Below are 17,500 nucleotides of genomic sequence, written 5' to 3' on the forward strand. Positions count from 1 at the left end.
GTGTGTGTGTGTGTGTGTGTGTGTGTGTGTGTGTGTGTGTGTGTGTGTGTGTGTGTGTGTTTGTGTGTTTGTGTGTGTGAATGCGTGGATGCGTGTGTGTATGTGTGTGTGTGTGTGCGCATCCACGCATCCACATGTGTCTGTGTTTACGTATACGTGTGTGTGTGTGTGTGTGAAGATGCGCTTGCAGTTGTGGACGCATTGGCACTCCACCACGCTCACCACACACACACACACACACACACACACTACGCTCACCACACGTGTGCACACGCACAAACACACACGCATGTAGATCTCAGTCGCAGAAGCAGCAGGAGTAGCACTGTGAGCAAGAAGGAAATGGACGCACATCATGTGCCAGCAGAGCCACAGCCAAACACAGGCGTCAAGCAGTATGCCGTGGTGGGTCAAAGAGAAAGGCACACAGACCAACCAACGCCCCGGGATGGGGGAGCCGGCCCTTGTTGCTGGACTGCACTGCCAACGCTTTGCCTTGCCTTGGCTGAAGACAGTTGATTCATCGTCCCAGCTCACACACACACACACACGTCTCAAATCACGCAACAGAGCGCAGCAGGGTTGCAGGCCTTTCAGAACAAGACCTCCACCCAAGGGCCTGGCGTCATCCTCGAGAACTTTGGGTGCGAACGTGAGGGTGTGTGTGTGCAAGTGAGTGACAGAGGGTTTTACACACGCTCGCTCTCTCCATGCGCGCCGCCTTGGTTCTCACGCAACAACAAACGCACACACACACACACACACACACACACACACACACTCACGAACGTACATTCACACACACACACACACGCTCTCTCTTGGGTCTATCACAGGAACGACCGCAAGGTGGTGTCGCTGCGCATCTACAAAGGCAAAGCCATCACCGCTCCCGGCGTGCAGTACAAGAGCATCTTCATCCACACGGGCATGACCACCCGAGACGTGCGTTTGAGGCGTCATACAGAGAGAGAGGGAGGAGGGGAGGGAGAGACGGAGAGTGAAGGGTGCAAAGGGAGAGAGCACACAGACACACAGACACAGAGAGAGAGACACAGAGACAGAGAGACAGACAGACAGACAGAGAGACAGAGAGAGAGAGATGGACGCTGTGTGTATTGTTGCTGCTGTGGGCTTGTGTGTGCTTGTGTACTTGTTTTCTGCCATGCACTTCCACCACCATCCACCTCCTCGTCACATCGTAATCTCTCTCACGTCACCCGTGTTCAAACAACCGCAGGTGATTGTGCGGGCTCTGAACAAGTTTGACGTTGCTGAGGATCCACACAACTTTGCTCTCTGCTACACGAAGAACAAAGAGGGCGGCGGGAAGAAAATGCTCAAACTGCCACGCAGGTGCGTTGTGTTATGTTGTGCTGTGTTGTGTGTGTGTGTGTGTGTGTTGTGTTGTGCTGTGTGTGTTGTGATGTGCTGTGTTGTGAAGTGCTGTGTTGTGAAGTGCTGTGTTGTGTTATGTGTTGTGTTGGGTTTGTTATGTGTGTTGTGGTGTATTGTGTTGTGTGCTATGAATGCCCCTGCCACAGCAACACTTGTATTCACAAACAGCCCACCCAAACTCGTGGACTGACACGTCTCTCCTTGTGGTGTTGTTCTTGCTCCTGCAACAGGAGCACCGGCACCCTCGTGCTTGCAGACACGGATTTGCCAGTCTTTGTCGCCGAGCAATACAAGTCCGACAAGCGAAGGTGCGTCGTAAAGTACATGAACACACACATGTGTGTGTGAATGAAAGCCCACTGCACGAGCAAAGACTGCAGACAAACCACTTCCCCAACACTATTCAACCTCACACACAATCTCTCTCTCTCTCTCTCTCTCTCTCTGTGAGTGTGTCCCTCCTTCTCTGTGCAAAACACACACGCTCACACACACACGCTCACACACACACACACACTGCCTGCAGGTTTGAGCTGCTGCGAATCCGGCCGGCAACGGGGTCGCGCCAGGGAAGTTCGCTCAGCGTGGGCGCAGAGGCAGCACTCCCACGCGAACAAGGCGACGGTGCCACGGGCGCCACCACAAGTACGACGAACAACAGCAGCGCCAGCAGCAGCCGGCCAGCCACTGCGGCATCCACAGCTTCAACAGCTGCGGCAGCAACAGCACGACACCAATCAACTACCAGCGAGCAGCAGCAGAGTGGCGAGGTCGCAAGCACCGCTGCAGGTGACAAGCAAGCACAGGCAATGCCGTCTTCACAACAGCTGCCACAAACCGCCACCGCAGCTGCTACAACCACAACACCTGCAAAGCAGGCCATGTCACCACAGCAACAGAAGCAGCAGCAGCAGCAGCAGGCACATGAGAGCACCGCAGCGTCGCGGTCGTTCGTGGACGGCAGCGTCTCTGAGAGTTTCCGCAGCACGACCAGCGCCCACTCGCACGCGTCTGATGCACAGGACATCCCACCACTTGTTGTGCGGGAGATGAACGACTCGCCTGTCACTGCGCGGTGGATGCAGGGCACAAGCACGACGTCGCCAGCAGCAGTTGTGCCGTCGCCGCCAGCCATCCGCGCGTCAATGGGCGAACGCGCTCTGCCGCTGCCACGCTCGCCACGCCGCAGCCCCAAGACAACGGCACGCGCCAACTCAGCAGCAGACGACAGCACCAAGGAGCAGCCACAGCAGCAGCAGCAACAACAACAACAGCAACAACAACAACAACAACAACAACAACAACAACAACAACAACAACAACAACAACAACAACAACAACAACAACAACAACAACAGGAACAACAACAGGAACAAGAGCAGGAAGTGGACATGACAGAGATCACTGACGCGGGCACAGCCCAGCCGACACCGGGGCGCAGGGCAAACAAGGTGACAGAGCATTCGCCCACGCTGCAGTGTGTGGTTCACGGCCACGTGACAGACGCGTACCGCATGCCAGTTGGCTCCACCATCATCGGCTCCCGCAGCGCCAACGCACACGTCGTTGTCACGGGCCCAGGCATCCTGCAGCAGCACTGCGAGCTGTTTGTCACCACCACCGGCGTGGCTGTCTCGCCCTTCCCCGGCGCCACCATGTACGTTGATGGCGTGCTGGCGCGCCGCCCGCTTGCCCTCGCCGACAACGCCAGCATCGGGCTTGGCCACTGCCAGGACTTTGAGCTGCGCCTGCGCCTCAACAGCAACATGGTGCGCCACACCCCCGTCACCCGCGTGCTGCTGCCGGAGGAGGTGACCACCATGTTCACGGGCATTGCGGCCACGCGCGCCACCAACGCGGCTTCTGGCGCAACGGGGCCGTCCATGTCCGACTCGTACTTCTTCAGCCGTCTCGACGACGTCACCATGTCGCCCACATCCCCGCGCTCCCCACGCCTCTCGCTGGCGGCAACACCGCGCCCGCTGCCCACCCCCAAGCGCTACGCGGACAGGACAGTGGACGTGGATGAGGTGGTGCACCCAGCCAGGCGGCTCAGCCAGGGAACAGCAGCAGCGACAACCAGCAGCGCTGCACACACACGCAGCGGCGGCAGCACCCCGGGTCGCGGCGATGGCGCCGATGCTGATGCTCCTGTTGCTGACGACGATGACTTGCATGCGTCCATGGAAGAGTTCCAGCAGCAGGAGAGGGCGATTCGACGCGAGTCACAGCTGCGGCTCATGCAGGCCGGAGGTGGCAATGAGGATGACGATCATGAAGGCGATGATGATGAGTTTGAGAGTGTGGAGGAGTATGATGATGATGATGATGATGATGACGACGACGATCGCGGCTATGCCCATGATGAGGATGCCTTTGAGATGTCGCTGGATGTGGATGAGCTTCGGTGCTCACCAAAGGCGGCGCAGCACGACATGTCCTCGTCTATCGCGCCGGCGTTCATCAGCGGCATTGCCTCACACCTGGAGCAGCTGGAGCTGTTTGTCAACGACGACAGCACCATGGCTGACTCGCACCTCGACGCTTCTGCTCCTGTGGCTGCTGCTGCAACCACGTATGAGCAGCAAGGCAAGCGGGAGAGCAACGAAGATGACGCAGTGACGATTGACGAAGCGCCAGAGACCGCCATGCACAACGATCAACAGCAGCAACAGCAGCAGCAGCAGCAGCAGCAGCATGTGGAGGAGAGGAAGGCGTGGGAAGGTCAGCAGGAAGAGGTGCACGAGCAGGGGCCGCAGGTCATCAGCGACTCCGTGCTTGAGGATGACGACGCATGGGCGCATGCCATGGAGGCAGAGGACAGGGAAGATGAAGGCGATTGCCACCACGACAATGAGGATGAGGCCCGGGGGTATGTCACCATTGCTGGCGCCACATGCGACAGCACAAACGACTACGGCCATGACATCGATCAGCTTGACCACGACAGCCAAGCTGCAAGCGCACGTGGCCGTGATCGTGAGGCCACAGCGTCACCCGAAGCGTGCGAAGCTGCTGCCGTGCTGACAACGCACGCCATCACGTCGGCCGTGCACGAGGCGGCCGAGGCGATTCGACGGAGCAGCCAGAGCGATGTCGGCAGCGATGCTGGCGATGCTCGCAACGCTGGTGAGAAGGCAAGTGGTGGTGAGATTGTCCAAGGCGACGAGCAGGGAACCCACGGCAATGGCGCTGCTGACGCCACAACCAGTGCAAAGCAGGCGCTTGGGCTCAAGGACAATCTGCCGCAGCCTCGTCGGCGCCGCCACAAGCAGTTCAAGCCGCGGTCCATGGACGACCTGCTTCGACAGGCCGGCATCAAGGGCGCCCCACCGAAGACGCCACCGGCTGCCGCAGAGGACAGCCGCGACGCTGGTGTCTCGCAGCCAACGACGGAGCCAACGGCAGAGGTGCTCGCAACGACAGAGGTGCTCGCAACGACAGAGGTGCTCGCAACGACGACAGCCGTGACGCCAGATGTGTCTGCTGTGACCTCCACGACATCCGTGGGCATTGACAACCGTCCCGAGAGCGCCGTGGAGTCTGCAGTTGCATCTGCACCGCAATCGACAACAGACCTCGTGGTCCTCCGCAGCGCAGCCGCTGCCGTCAATACATTCAAGCGGCCGGAGGAAGAGGAGCAAGAGGAGTTTGCAGATGCGCTGGAGCCGAGTGAGGACGACGAGGAAGAGCTGCCCGTTGCCGCTGCACCGCCACAGGCGCCTTTGAAGAAGACAGCTGAGAAGAAGGAAGAAGGCATCGTTGAAGGGGAAGAAAAGAGGCCCGCTGCTGATGTCAGCAACAGCGCCAGAAGCAGTACCAGCAGTGGTAGCGGTGCTGAGCCCACATACAAACCACTATTGCGGGCGCTGCCAAAGCCACGCCGGCGTGGCGAGACAAAGCAGGATCCGCAGCCAAGCGCACCGGAGGTGGAGCATGCTGTGGTGTCCACATATCCAACACTCGCGGCCATGGCAGCCGACCCTGTCATTGCAAAGCCTGTGCAGCCGGCCAAACTGCTCACCACCACCACCACCACCAGCAGCAGCAGCAGCAGCAGTAGCAGCGCTGTCAGCACGCTCGTGCAGAACAGGCTGCCCCTCCCCAAGCCAAGGCAACGGCGCCGACAACAGGCAAATGAGCAGCACGCACAAGCTAAGCAGCAGCAACAGCAGCCTGAACAACAGCCTGAGCGGCAGGAACGGGGGCACAGCGAGGCAGCTGTCGGTACGACCTCAACGGCTCGGTCGCAAACGAGTGGACCCGTGTCACCGCGGGTCAAGCTGCCACCGCCGTCCGCCCCTCGCCTGCTGCGGGCACCGAGTGCACGTGCAAAGGCCGCTGCACAGCACCAGGAGCAGAAGCAGCCTGTGGCGAGCAGGAAGGACCTGCCGAAGCCAAGGTCACAGGCCGGGCCACAGCCACAGGCAGCGAAGGCGCAAGCGCCAACGAGGGCAGAGGACGTGCAGCCGCTGTTGCAGCCGCGCACGCACGCTGTGCACAGCAACACGGCTGCCACCGCTGTTGCCAAAGCAAACCGTAGATCGGCGTCGCTGGACGAGACAGGGTCGCCGCGTCGCGCGAGCGTTGTGGTGGACGACGTGCCCTCTGCAGCCGACCGCGGCCTCAGATCAACTGGCATCGACCTCAAGACATTCGACAGGTGCGCGTTGTCAGGGATGGTGATGGTCATGATGATGATGATGATGATGATGATGATGATGATGATGTGTGTGTGTGTGTGCGTGTGTGCGCACGTGTGTGTGTGTTTACTTGATTTGTGTGTGTCATGTGACAACTTCCTGCTTCTTTTTGAAATTCACCATCGCACATGTGTGAACGCGCTTATATGCGGTGTTTGTGTTTGTGTTTGTGTTTGTGTTTGTGTTTGTGTTTGTGTTTGTGTGTGTGTTTGCTTTATGACATCAGGGACCGCACGCGCTCCCCACGACAGTCGGCGTCGCGATACACGGACGCGGGCCTGCGCAGCACGGGAAGAAAGTGGTACCAGATCCAGGCAGCCAGGCGGTGAGTTGTTGCGAGAGAGAGAGTGTGTGTGTGTGTGTGGGGGGGGGGGGTCTTTTGCGTGTGTGTGTGTGTGTGTGTGTGTGTGTGTGTGTGTGTGTGTGTGTGCGTGCGTGCGTGGGTCTTTTGTGTGTGTTGTGTGCCAGCACGTGCGTGCACATTCGCTCACGTCTGCCATTGTCCACCTCCCCATCCCATGTGTCGAATGCAGGATGTCTGCTGTGACGACAACGGACACCGGGCCACGTCGGCCAGAGCGATTGACGTTTGCTGACCGGCTCAAGCTGTTTGAAAACTGAGCTCCTGATGCCGAATATTGGGGCAGGAAGAGTGGGACATGAGGGACCGCGAGGGACCGCGAGGGACCGCGAGGGACCGTGAAGGGCGAGTGCATGTTTTTGCGTTCGAGGAGGAGGAAGATTGCTTTCTTTTCTTCTTTCTTTCTTTCTTTCTTTTGACGGTTGCGTTTGTTACGTTACATTTCAACTTGATTGCGGCGTGTGAATGTGGGGAGGGAGGAGGGGTGAGGGCGTGAGGGGTGTGGAGACAGAAGGACAGAAAGGACGGCGTGGATGGGGGTCTGCGTTGATTGCGCTGGTGCGTTGTTTTGGTAATTTCTTCGCTCGATGATGCCGTGCCATGTTTCAGTCATGATGATCAATGAATGTCCTCCAAGCAAAAGCAAAACAAAGTGGTCTTCTGTGATGTGATTTGATGTGACACACGCCCTTCTCCGTGAAATTGAGCGATGTGACATTGTGACACGCCCCTCCCCCTCTCCGTGGGATGGGCAGTCTCGTCCCAATCGATGGTGATGAACACCCACCAAATTTCGTTAACCAAGAAATCGCATGGTGTGTCATTTCGTGCAAACCTAGCGCTTGCGGAGTCATTTCATGACACATCTCAAAGCCGCGATTCGACGAGCAGCTTGCTTGTTGCCTTGTTCATTTTCACCTCACCCGGCTGTCCTCGCACTTGACGCCTTGACGCAGAGCTCCTGAGAGACCCAAACCAACCGTCTTGCATTTCTTTCAACCAACGCAGGAACATCAAGAAGTTACGTTGGATTGTCTCCTCAGAGTCTCAGAGTGCGCCAGCAGCTGCGTGACACGTCAACAACTGAACAGCGCCTGGACAAAAAAAAAAAGGCGGAGATGGATGAGTTGGAAACGTTGATGGCTGAAGCTGGGCTTGCAGACAGCATCAAGGATCGCATCCGAGGCATTGCCAACGGAGCTCGCGCAACTGACATCGAGTGCGAGCCACTTCATTTCTGTTTTCTCGTTTAGGGTTCCCGCGTGCATGTTCCTCCCGCTCCTTGATGCGCTTGGAGTGGAATGCCTGCTTCAGTATACCCGAGCCTGTTTGTGATGTGGCCGCATGCCCCCTCGCAAGCTACAAAGACAATGAAGCTCACACGTTCCCGCATTGTTGGAACACTTCCTTCTTGGCTCACACATCAGCTTAAACGTGGCTGCGCTTGGCGACACCGGAGCAAAGGCCTTGGCACTGGCACTGACGCTGGTCAAGAAGAAGGCAAGGCTGACCAAGCTATGGTGAGATAATTGCTCCACTAGTCACGGCATATGCGGAACCTTTGTGCATTTGTTCCTGCGGAGGATATCAATTCTTCCGTGTTCGCAGCCTGTCCATTTCTTCTCACATCCACGAGCAAGCGCACACTCAATTCTTGGTTCCTAGGCTGAGAAGCAATGAAATCAGCCCAGAAGGAGTTGCTGCCGTGGCAGAGGCACTCAAGCATCATCCAATGCTGCACGACCTCGTGTATGTTGTGTGTTTGGTGGCGGTGAACTGAAGCCCCAACAGTCACAGGGGTGCGGGCGTGAAGACTTGCTGTGCGCTTGTGTTCGTCTGTTTGTGTGCAGGTTGCCTCTTTGCTCTCCCGCGTGCGTGTGTATGATCATGCAAGGCGACTTGCTGAACTAACACGCTTTGCTGCAAATGTCAGGCTCCAGGGAAATCCGATCCAAACGGAGGGAGCCATCTCGCTGGCAGAGGCATTGAGCAGCCACCAGCATCTGGAGCTCCTCGAGTATGTTGCAGTACACTCTGTTGGTTGAAACGTCAGCCGTGTGGTAGCTTCTCTCTTCTCTGCCTTGTACGTTTGCACCTGCGAAGGCCTTAAAATTGAGTTGCTTGTCCTTTGTGCAGCTTGAAGGACTGTGCTGTTGGGCCGAGAGGAGTTGTCGCATTGGTGGGAATGCTGAGACACCAGGAAGAACTGGAATGGCTCAAGTAAGCTTGTCTCATCTTCTTGACGCTCGTGCTGGATGCCACTTGCTTCAAGCACGAGCATCCGCAACAGCGGCGATGAAACGTGACTTGTAACTGTGCAGTCCTTATCATGACCTTGGCCATGGCCGCTTCTCGTTGAATGGTATCACTGCTGCATGAATTTCCGCAGCATTCACGACCCTGTCCTGTACTGTTGTTAACTGGCACTTCACAGCTTGAGCGGCAACGCAATTGAAGTTGAGGGAGCTGACGCTTTGGTCGATGCATTACAGGACCATCCTGCCTTGCAACGCATTCAGTACGTTTGTTTCTTTGCTTGGTCGTTGATCCACATTTACACGCCCAGACCCCTTGCTCCCCCCTCACACGCGCTCACGCGCAAATGCATGTGCATGACCAATTCCCCACTTCCTCCAACACCCAAGGCTCAAAGGGATCGGAGTGGACGCTGCTCGTGCCTTCGGCGCACGTTGGCCGCTGGACCCTGGCGTTGAAATTGGACTGTAAGTGGTGTCCTCAGCGTCGGTGTGGCTGGTCTAGGACGATGTGCTGTGAATGTGCCAACGTGCTAAGTTCTGACCATCTTCACACGATTTTGTTCCTACCCCAACACTGGTTCTTAGGAACGATGATGAAGAGGCTGCGTTCGAAGAGGGTCGCGAGATGCAGCAGCGTTGCCACAAGGTTGGGTTTCACAACAAGACTATGTTGCCTGCCGTTCCCAATGCGACTGCGCTCATTGTCAAACATCGGCAGTGACTTGCCAACCACAACTGCCCTTCTTGTGCCCTATTGCTCCGCTGCACGCAGGGCGCCGCTGAGAAAGACAAGGAAAAGGAAATTGACGAAATGCGTACGGGATGCTCGTGTTTTACTGAATCTCTGCCCTGCACTCGATCCGAACTCTGTCCAGCGTGACATGGAGCACACTAACATGTGTGCACTGCCATTTAAAAACAACATTCCAGGTCATGAGCTTGCGCGGCTGCAGCAGGTTTTGGGGGAGAAGAATGAGTTACTGAGACTGGCGGAATCAAAAGGTTGGTTCTTCTTCGGGTGTGCGCTTGCACACTCATGCAAAGTTGCTGTTTTGTCAGTTTAAGAAGGCTTTGAAGGCCCGATTACTCTTGTCTTCAGGACATACGGCTAATGATCGCATGCCAGGAGACACAAAATCTTCTCACAAGGACGGTTGTCCTGTTTTGTGGTTGGTTGTGACATCTTGAAGAGCAACGTCATGCAGACGAGGTCTTTGAGCCGGCTAACCCCCAGAAGGCGCAGCTGGAAGCTGCAAATGAAGAGATCAAGCAACTTCGTAAGTGTCTTGTCTGTGCATTGTCGATGCTGCAACTCCTGTCATGTGAGCGTGAAGCGCAGTTGAAGCACTCCACTGTTAACGCTGTGTCGTTGTTGCATCGCAGGCATGGAGAAGCATGAGCTGACGGTCCAACGCCAAAAAATGCGACAAACCATGAAGAAGACAGATGAGACAATGTATCAACTGCGTAAGTGACAACGCTCCATACCTCGATACGCATGCAATTTCAACACCACACAGGTTTTCATTTTGTTTTGCAGCGTGCTCCTTGTCCACCGAGTGCAGGCCTGGCAGAACCGACTCACGCTTGCTTGCTTGCATGCATGCATGCTCTCACCTCCAAACGTGCTGCGCATGGCAGGTGACCAGCTTCGGGACTTTCAGGGCGTCATTGAACTTGAGGACAAGATTGGTACGATCAAGTGATTGGCTGACGGTGTATGTTGTGAGTTGTGAGAAGAAAACATCAGCCCAAGCAAGAGTGCTTCTCGTGTCGACTTGGGGAATAGCAGGCTCGTGGATTGCAAAGGCGTGGGTGGTGTGCAGTGTGGATGTTAAATTGTTGTGCCCCTTTGTCATCTCTGACCCAGGCCCAAAATTCCCTCCCCTTTCCCCACTTGATCTTGTCTTGCTTGTTTCTTTCTCCTCAGAAACGCTTCTGAACCTGAACATGGATCCAACACGCTTCACAGAGAAGCAACGCGTCAAAGACCGTGACGGCAAATTTGTGAAGGGTGCGTTCGGGAGGCTATTTCGAAGCACACTTGCCGGACACGACGTGGCGCTTAAGGAGGTTGATGACGTGGAGGAGCGACCACGACTTCGGCAGCTCCTCGCGGAGATGTCCAACACAGCAACACTGGCGCAGGGGGTTGGAAAGCGGATCTTGAGAGAAGTGGCGATCTTGGTTTCCCTACGCCATCCCAATATTGTGCAGTTTCTCGGCATCTGCCACGACAGCGCCAGCAACAAGCTTGCCTTTGTGTTGAGCTGGGCAGAGAATGGCTCCCTGTACGATTACATGCACGTGCACAACAACGACCTCAGTGATGTGCAACGATTGCGTATGCTTAGCGAAGTGGCTGGTGCCATGGAGTTCCTGCACGCCCACAACGTCGTTCACCGGGACCTCAAGTCACCCAACGTGCTGCTGGATTCGTCACTGTCCGCTAAGGTGACCGACTTTGGCTTGAGCACATTTCGTCAACCGGGTCAATCACAAGTGTCCCAGGTGATTGGCACCTTATTGTGGGCATCCCCAGAGCAGCTGTTGCAACAGGAATTGCGCGCAGACACAGACGTTTTCTCGTTCGGTTGCCTGATGTGGGAAGTGTGGTTGGGCATCAGGCCTTGGCACCACGGCCAGTACGGTGAAAACGGCATAACATTCGCACATCTCGTGGCCAAGTACCAGGAGGAAGACTACCTTCCACTCGATGTCGAAATCCAGGGACGACGGTTGACCCCCGCTCTTCAGGCATTGACGTGCGTGTGTTTGCAGTGGAGTGGCAACCGCGGTGACTTCTCCCAGCTCCACGCCGCCCTGAAAGTGCAGCAGAGTGCAACCAGGGAGCAAGAAGTGGTAACTTTGGAAAGACATCAGCAGCACATGCTCAAACAACATCTGCTGCTTCACGGACCACCAGATGCGGCGTGGAAGTTTTCACAGCAGCTCTTGGCCGCGGTGGACGCAACGCAGCTGTCTATTCGCCAATCCGTCCACATTGCACCGCTGCAACGTGACGGGGACGCCGTGACCGAGGTGTGTGCATGTGCGTGTGAACTTTGTGTTGACATAATTTGTGCGTGCCTGCGTGCGTGTGAGCGTGTCGTGGGGCTTCACCAGGCGCGAGTGTGAGCAGCTTGATGTTGGCATCATTTACTGGAATCCAACACACATCTGCACACACCAATCTCCAGCTCCTTCGTGCCGCCGGTGGCCGGACCGCCCAGGAGCACCCACGCACACCGTTTGGTCATCGTCTCAGCCGCGTCGCCATCACGTGGTGCGACCAGAAGCTCGTCGCCTTCAACGGCGCCCTGCACCGCAACACCACCCGCTATCGTGGCCACCTCACCAGCGCAAGTCACCCATTTGCGCCCAAGTACGACCACGACACGTTAACGGGCCAGGCAACAGATGCCGAGGAGCGGGCACTGCTGGAACGCGTCACCTGTGTTGGCGTGTACAGCATGCTCGATCCAACCCTGCTGCAGCAAGACCCACCCATCCGCATCCAGCGAGTGTTCCACGGCGTGAGGTCATTTGACGCCGTCGTTGGCATCCTGGGCGGCGATTTTGCACAGCTGCAAAGGACTGATGGCGGATGGTTTGGTGCTGGTTTGTACTTCACACCAGACCTCGACTATGCGTTTGCATATACACATCCACGGCAAGTGAAGCCAAGCCGCCGCAATGTGCCGGCTGATCTGCGTTGCTTGAACCTGACTCCGGGGAAGCTGTACCGTCTTGTGCTGGCTTGCGATGTCATGTACGGCAATCCATACCCCGTACTGGATCTACACTTGAAGGGTCGGCCATTGATGGCTGGACATGACGCCCACGTGTCGGTGGTCGATTTCACCAAGGGAAACATTGTCGCAGCACAGCCGTTTCAAACACATGCGCAGTGGAGCCAAGGCGACAAGAAGCCTGCAGCTGAGATCATGATCACTGATCCATCGTGTGTGCTTGTTCGTGCCATCCTCGTTTTTGACGCTTGATTTGGTTTTGTCTGAAGCACGTGCTTGTTGTTGCGAGGGCACTGCTCTATCTTTATGTTTTTCCGCCCACGCTCTGGCAGCAAGTCCTGCCCTTCCTGCTTGTATTGCTGAGGCATCTTTATTTATGTTGTTTCCCTGTTACCGCGTTGGCGCGTTACATCGTGACACACACGCGTTCTCATTGCCAGCATTACCATCACCGTGTTACTCTGTTACAAGTCGCTGCCTTTCCTCTCGGGTTTGCCTTCGCACACCCTCCCTCCACCCTGCATCAGCGGCACTCTCGTGCTCTTGTGTTCTTGTGCTCTTCCGTTCGACACGTTCTGTCCCTGTTCACCATCGTCGTTTCAATTTCAAATCATCATGCGCACATGCCACCCGTTTCGTTCACAAATAGAAATTGACAAGCAGAATCCATGAAGAGAATGAACACATTGTAGCCGCAGTCCAATCAATCCAATCAATCCAATCAATCCAATCAATCCAATCAATCCAATCAATCCAATCAATCAATTACAACTCAAGCACACACGCAAACGCAAGCGCACAAGCACCGTAAATCAAAAGCTCTGCACTCTGTCACATCACTCCAATTGAAGGACTACATCACTCCACTGAACCCACCAAGCCAGCGCAGCAACGCCACTGTGACTGGTCATGGTTCCTTCTACTGGTCTTCAAACACTTGCATGACGGAAGGCCGGTACTTTCCATCGCTCGTCCCGCCGGAAATTGTTCCCAGGCGCAACTCCCCATCCATCTCAGCAGCGTCCATTCTAAGTGTATTGGCGAGCAAAGTGTGAGACGAGGCACGAGCCAATAGCAGAAGCAACGCACACACACACACACACACACACACACTCTCTCTCTCTCTCTCACACACACACACACACTCTCTCTCCCTCTCCCCCTTTCTGTTTTCTTCAGTGCACTCACTTTCTTCGAACAGAATGCTTTGCTCGGATGGTGGCCTGCATCTTCCTGTACTTTCGCGCCACTTTCTTCCACTCCTCATCCTGCAATGGAATGTCGGTTGGTGAGGGACCAAAGGGGTGATTTCCAACATACATACGTGCAAACACATCACCCCCCCCCCCTCACACACACATACACATACACACACGTACACACAGACAAAGCATGCACTCACCGGCATGTCGTCTGGTTTGCCGTGTTTGATCAGGTTCTCCATATCGCTCGGGCGTTTGCTGCGCAGCGACTTTTTCCAGTCGATCCGCGACCCCGCAGACCCTCTGTCCAGCGCAGGCTGTGTGTGTGTGTGTGTGTGTGTGTGTATGTGTGTGATTGTGTGAGGACACAGGTTGCTAACGAATGAACAATCCCAGCATCACTGCAGACATGGACTGAAAGAGACCCATTTCTCTTTTCCCCTCTTCGCACATTTGCAAGCGTACATGTGCTTGTACTCACCAAGGAATCCTCGCTCTCTGATCCGTCGAGATCGTGCATGCGCATGGGCTTGTTGCGCATCTCTGCATACTCCACACACGCGTGCTGCACGCACTCATACTGAACATAACAACGCAATGCGTGACAGGAATGCATTACTGTGAGCAAAACAATCCCCCTTTTATCAGCTGCGAACAAGCAACAGCCACCAGCATAGCGCGGTGCAACATGTTCTCACCTGCTGCGGATGCTGGACCATTCCTCCACGTGCGAGACGAAGTTTCTCAACGACAGCAATTGGATCAACGCTGCAATCATGTCACACACAAGCATTTTGGTGACGCCATGATGAGCTCCGTGCGTTCCATCCACGCAACCCCCCCCCAACACACACAAACACACACACATATCACACACATATCACACACACACACACACACACACACACACACACACACACCCTTAACTGAGAAACAACAGCCTCCACCAAAGCCCCTCCCCCGCCTGTGAATCCCCTCACCATGCGGTTGTCTCGAGCAAGCGGATGCAGTGGTCAATGGCAATGAATGTGCCCGTCCGGCCAATCCCAGCGCTGCAGTGGACAATGGGCGGTCCCGTGGCGTCTGCTTTTTTGCTGTGTGGTGAAACACCATGCAGAAGTGGCAATGTAAGTTGCACGGTGTGACAAGAGGCAGGGGGTGAGACTCCAGGACACACACCATCAGGTTCTGTCTGTGTCTGTGTATGTGTGTATGTGTGTATGTGTGTGTGTATGTGTGTGTGTATGTGTGTGTGCCACTGTTTTCTTCTCTCGTCTGCCACCACTAACACCACCACCACCACCACCACCGCCTTCCACACCCACTCCCCGCCTCACACACACCTCCTCAGTGCCTCACCAGTATCCTTGGACGTCGAGCAGCATGTTGATGACGTTGGTTGCGCTTTCGGGGACGCCGTGGTCTGGCCAGTCTGTGAACCAGTAGTGGCGCACCATGCGCTCCTGGCTGTCCTTTGTCACCCTCAAATGCGTCTCAATGTATCCTTTACGCTTGCGGCCCTTCATGACGGCCACGCGGATGTCGCCCCACCGTTTGTCTCCACACTTCTTCTCCAGATTGTACTGCATGAAGAAAAACCAGATGTAACACACATCACCAATGGTGAGCAAGCGAGCACCGTCAGCAAGCGACACCGGCAGTGCGTGTGTATGTGTGTGTGTGCGTGTCTGTGTGCAACATGTTCAAGCAAGACAATAGAGTGTAAAGCTGTGTTCGGAATATGCTGGTTGTCTCACCCGGACTGTCGGCCAGTATCGTGCACACTTCACCTGACCATTCTCCGCCTGCATTGAACAATGATGCACAGGGAAGAAACGAACACGAAGCGAGCGAGTTAAGTGCGCGCATGTGTGGGACCTTGAAGCTGCCCATCAACAAGAAGTACTCTCAAGCACAAACACAAACACAACAAGTCCTCACTCTCACTCTCATCCTCAACCACTCACTCACTCGCATACCATCTGGAAGAGGGAGTAACCACCTTTCCCTCTCCTTTCTCTCTCTCTCTCTCTCGTTCTGAACAACGCACCAGCGGTGTTGTCATGACAATGGCTGGACTGTCAAGCATCCACACCATTCGCCAAAACGCCTCAATGGTGTTGTCCAGTGGGCCCATTGCTGCAACGTACTCCCGCGGTTGCCTGCATGTACACGTGTGCGTGTGTGTGTGTGTGTATGCATGTGTGTGTGTGTATGCATGTGTGAGTGTCCGTTTGCACGCATGAATCAGTGTGTGGGAGCAAGCTTGAGATGCATGACATGGTCAACACTCCACCGTTGTGGCTGCCTCACCCCTGCGGGCCTGGGATGTAGTTTGCGTTGATGTATGTCGAGATCTCTGTCCGCGGTTCATACTCGTCCTCCAACCTCACGCGTGTGCGCTGCAACAGACAACATACAGTGAATGAGCGCAGGCCATGTGAATCAGCGGAAAACGCAGAAAGCCGCAAGTTCTCTCACTCACTCCTACTCCCCCCTCACACACGCACAACACAGTGCACACGCAGCAAAAGCACGCCTGCGGTCTCTTCGGTGCTAGTACTGGTGCCCAGACACCAGAACCGTACCGGGTTTGGAAGGATGTTGATGTAGCGGTTGAGGCCCTTGCCCGTGACCTCCGCTGGCAGCCGGTCGCGGGTGGTGAGGTGCTGCTTCAGCGCATTGAACCGCGCATGGTCAACCTTGCAAATCTGGCACGTGTACGCATGTGGTGGCGGATGTATGGGAGTGTTGGACTACGTCAGCTCGTGTGTGTGTGTTTGTGTGTGTTTGTGTGTGTTTGTGTGTGTGAACAGTGTAGTTTGTGGTTGTCGCCAGCTGCGTATGATACAAACTGCACGCGCATGCGTCTCACCTCCCACGCTTCCTGGAGCTGCTCTGGCGCCAAGGACGGCTTGCGGCTGCGGCGATCAGCACGCTCCTGCATCTGCTCGCAAACACAATGACATCGCCAGCACAGCATTCATCCAACGTGAGCCGTCATCACTGCGCATTCAACAAGTCAACACACACGGTGTACACACACACACACACACACACACACACACACACACACACACACACACACACACACACACTGCGTGCACGACAAACAGTTCCACCACAGCAACTGCAACGACAATCACAACAACCACAACCACAACAACCACAACAACAACAATGACACCGCCTGCACACCACTTTGACCACTGCAATGCGTGCACAGGATTCGACATGGGCGTACCTCAGCCAGCCGTTCTGCCTCTGTCTCCTTGAAAGCCGTGCAGAGTAGACGCGGGTCGTCGTATGTGCGGGTGCCAGAGTTGTCGCTGTACACAGCAAATGGCAACAAGGGGGCGGGGGAGTCACGCGTGTCAACACTGGTGAGTTTGTTGCCTTGCATACAGACGACAAGCTGCACATGCAAACGCCGCATAATGTACATGTATCAGTGGTGGTTGTGCATACAGCGCAAAAGGTGCGAACAACTCACTCAACATAGAAGACATCACCGTCCTCATCAAACATCATGCGCCAGCCAGAGGGCAGTGGCGTTTCTCCTGGCAAGATAACAGCCACACAAATGGGCGGTGAGCGGCGGTGAGGGGATAACATGGGTGAGAGGGGATAACATGGGTGAGAGGGATGTGTGTGTGTGTGCAAACGCCTTGCATATGTAAGAGCACTGCTCACGCAACACAAATGCACCAACGCTACTCGCGCTGCCAGCACAAATATGGTCATGATTTGTGATTACCTGGCTTGAGGCTTGGCTCTGGCTTCTTCATGGAGGTGGCGCCTGTCTTCGTGCTGTGATGGCAAAGAA

The 17,500-nt window shown here is 55.6% G+C and overlaps 3 protein-coding genes across 4 annotated transcripts in view; 2 read left to right on the forward strand and 1 right to left on the reverse strand.

Annotated features, from left to right (window-relative positions):
- PTSG_02217 overlaps nucleotides 1-6,722 on the forward strand; it is a gene marked incomplete at its 3' end in the record, with an annotated part of 7,603 nt that extends 881 nt beyond the window's left edge. For both annotated transcript variants that reach the window (XM_004996647.1, XM_004996646.1), the window contains 8 exons: nucleotides 296-405; nucleotides 571-644; nucleotides 837-945; nucleotides 1,241-1,356; nucleotides 1,629-1,706; nucleotides 1,925-6,061; nucleotides 6,328-6,426; nucleotides 6,635-6,722. In XM_004996647.1, coding sequence (XP_004996704.1) covers nucleotides 296-405; nucleotides 571-644; nucleotides 837-945; nucleotides 1,241-1,356; nucleotides 1,629-1,706; nucleotides 1,925-6,061; nucleotides 6,328-6,426; nucleotides 6,635-6,722 — 4,811 coding nt within the window. The remainder of the gene's footprint in view (nucleotides 1-295; nucleotides 406-570; nucleotides 645-836; nucleotides 946-1,240; nucleotides 1,357-1,628; nucleotides 1,707-1,924; nucleotides 6,062-6,327; nucleotides 6,427-6,634) is intronic.
- An 833-nt stretch (nucleotides 6,723-7,555) lies between these two features.
- On the forward strand, nucleotides 7,556-13,137 carry PTSG_02218 (TKL protein kinase). Its single transcript, XM_004996648.1, has 14 exons — nucleotides 7,556-7,681; nucleotides 7,890-7,982; nucleotides 8,396-8,479; nucleotides 8,599-8,682; nucleotides 8,897-8,980; nucleotides 9,108-9,185; nucleotides 9,306-9,366; nucleotides 9,493-9,535; nucleotides 9,651-9,722; nucleotides 9,911-9,997; nucleotides 10,104-10,187; nucleotides 10,362-10,412; nucleotides 10,651-11,762; nucleotides 11,921-13,137. Exons 1-14 carry the CDS (start codon nucleotides 7,581-7,583, stop codon nucleotides 12,722-12,724), a joined length of 2,838 nt encoding a protein of 945 aa, XP_004996705.1. The 5' UTR covers nucleotides 7,556-7,580; the 3' UTR covers nucleotides 12,725-13,137.
- A 74-nt stretch (nucleotides 13,138-13,211) lies between these two features.
- The window catches only part of PTSG_02219 (uncharacterized protein), a 5,446-nt gene continuing 1,157 nt past the window's right edge, over nucleotides 13,212-17,500 (reverse strand). The window contains exons 3-17 of the mRNA XM_004996649.1: nucleotides 17,432-17,484; nucleotides 17,168-17,234; nucleotides 16,919-17,003; nucleotides 16,550-16,621; nucleotides 16,263-16,385; nucleotides 15,988-16,076; nucleotides 15,725-15,836; nucleotides 15,432-15,479; nucleotides 15,034-15,257; nucleotides 14,655-14,768; nucleotides 14,373-14,442; nucleotides 14,156-14,254; nucleotides 13,875-13,991; nucleotides 13,661-13,740; nucleotides 13,212-13,500 (exon numbers count right to left, since the gene is read on the reverse strand). Coding sequence (XP_004996706.1) covers nucleotides 13,392-13,500; nucleotides 13,661-13,740; nucleotides 13,875-13,991; nucleotides 14,156-14,254; nucleotides 14,373-14,442; nucleotides 14,655-14,768; nucleotides 15,034-15,257; nucleotides 15,432-15,479; nucleotides 15,725-15,836; nucleotides 15,988-16,076; nucleotides 16,263-16,385; nucleotides 16,550-16,621; nucleotides 16,919-17,003; nucleotides 17,168-17,234; nucleotides 17,432-17,484 — 1,462 coding nt within the window. The 3' untranslated portion in view covers nucleotides 13,212-13,391. The remainder of the gene's footprint in view (nucleotides 13,501-13,660; nucleotides 13,741-13,874; nucleotides 13,992-14,155; nucleotides 14,255-14,372; nucleotides 14,443-14,654; nucleotides 14,769-15,033; nucleotides 15,258-15,431; nucleotides 15,480-15,724; nucleotides 15,837-15,987; nucleotides 16,077-16,262; nucleotides 16,386-16,549; nucleotides 16,622-16,918; nucleotides 17,004-17,167; nucleotides 17,235-17,431; nucleotides 17,485-17,500) is intronic.

The sequence above is a fragment of the Salpingoeca rosetta genome (genome assembly GCF_000188695.1).
Source record: "Salpingoeca rosetta unplaced genomic scaffold supercont1.5, whole genome shotgun sequence".
In the NCBI taxonomy this organism is placed as follows: domain Eukaryota; class Choanoflagellata; order Craspedida; family Salpingoecidae; genus Salpingoeca; species Salpingoeca rosetta.

What these genes read in the sequence shown, in the direction of transcription:
- PTSG_02218 (XM_004996648.1), top strand. Translation starts at nt 7,581, where the DNA reads ATGGATGAGTTGGAAACGTTGATGGCTGAAGCTGGGCTTGCAGACAGC. An exon ending in GCAAGGCTGACCAAGCTATG is followed by an intron (nt 7,983 to 8,395) that starts GTGAGATAATTG and finishes TGCAAATGTCAG; the next exon opens with GCTCCAGGGAAATCCGATCC. An exon ending in ACGGGGACGCCGTGACCGAG is followed by an intron (nt 11,763 to 11,920) that starts GTGTGTGCATGT and finishes ACCAATCTCCAG; the next exon opens with CTCCTTCGTGCCGCCGGTGG.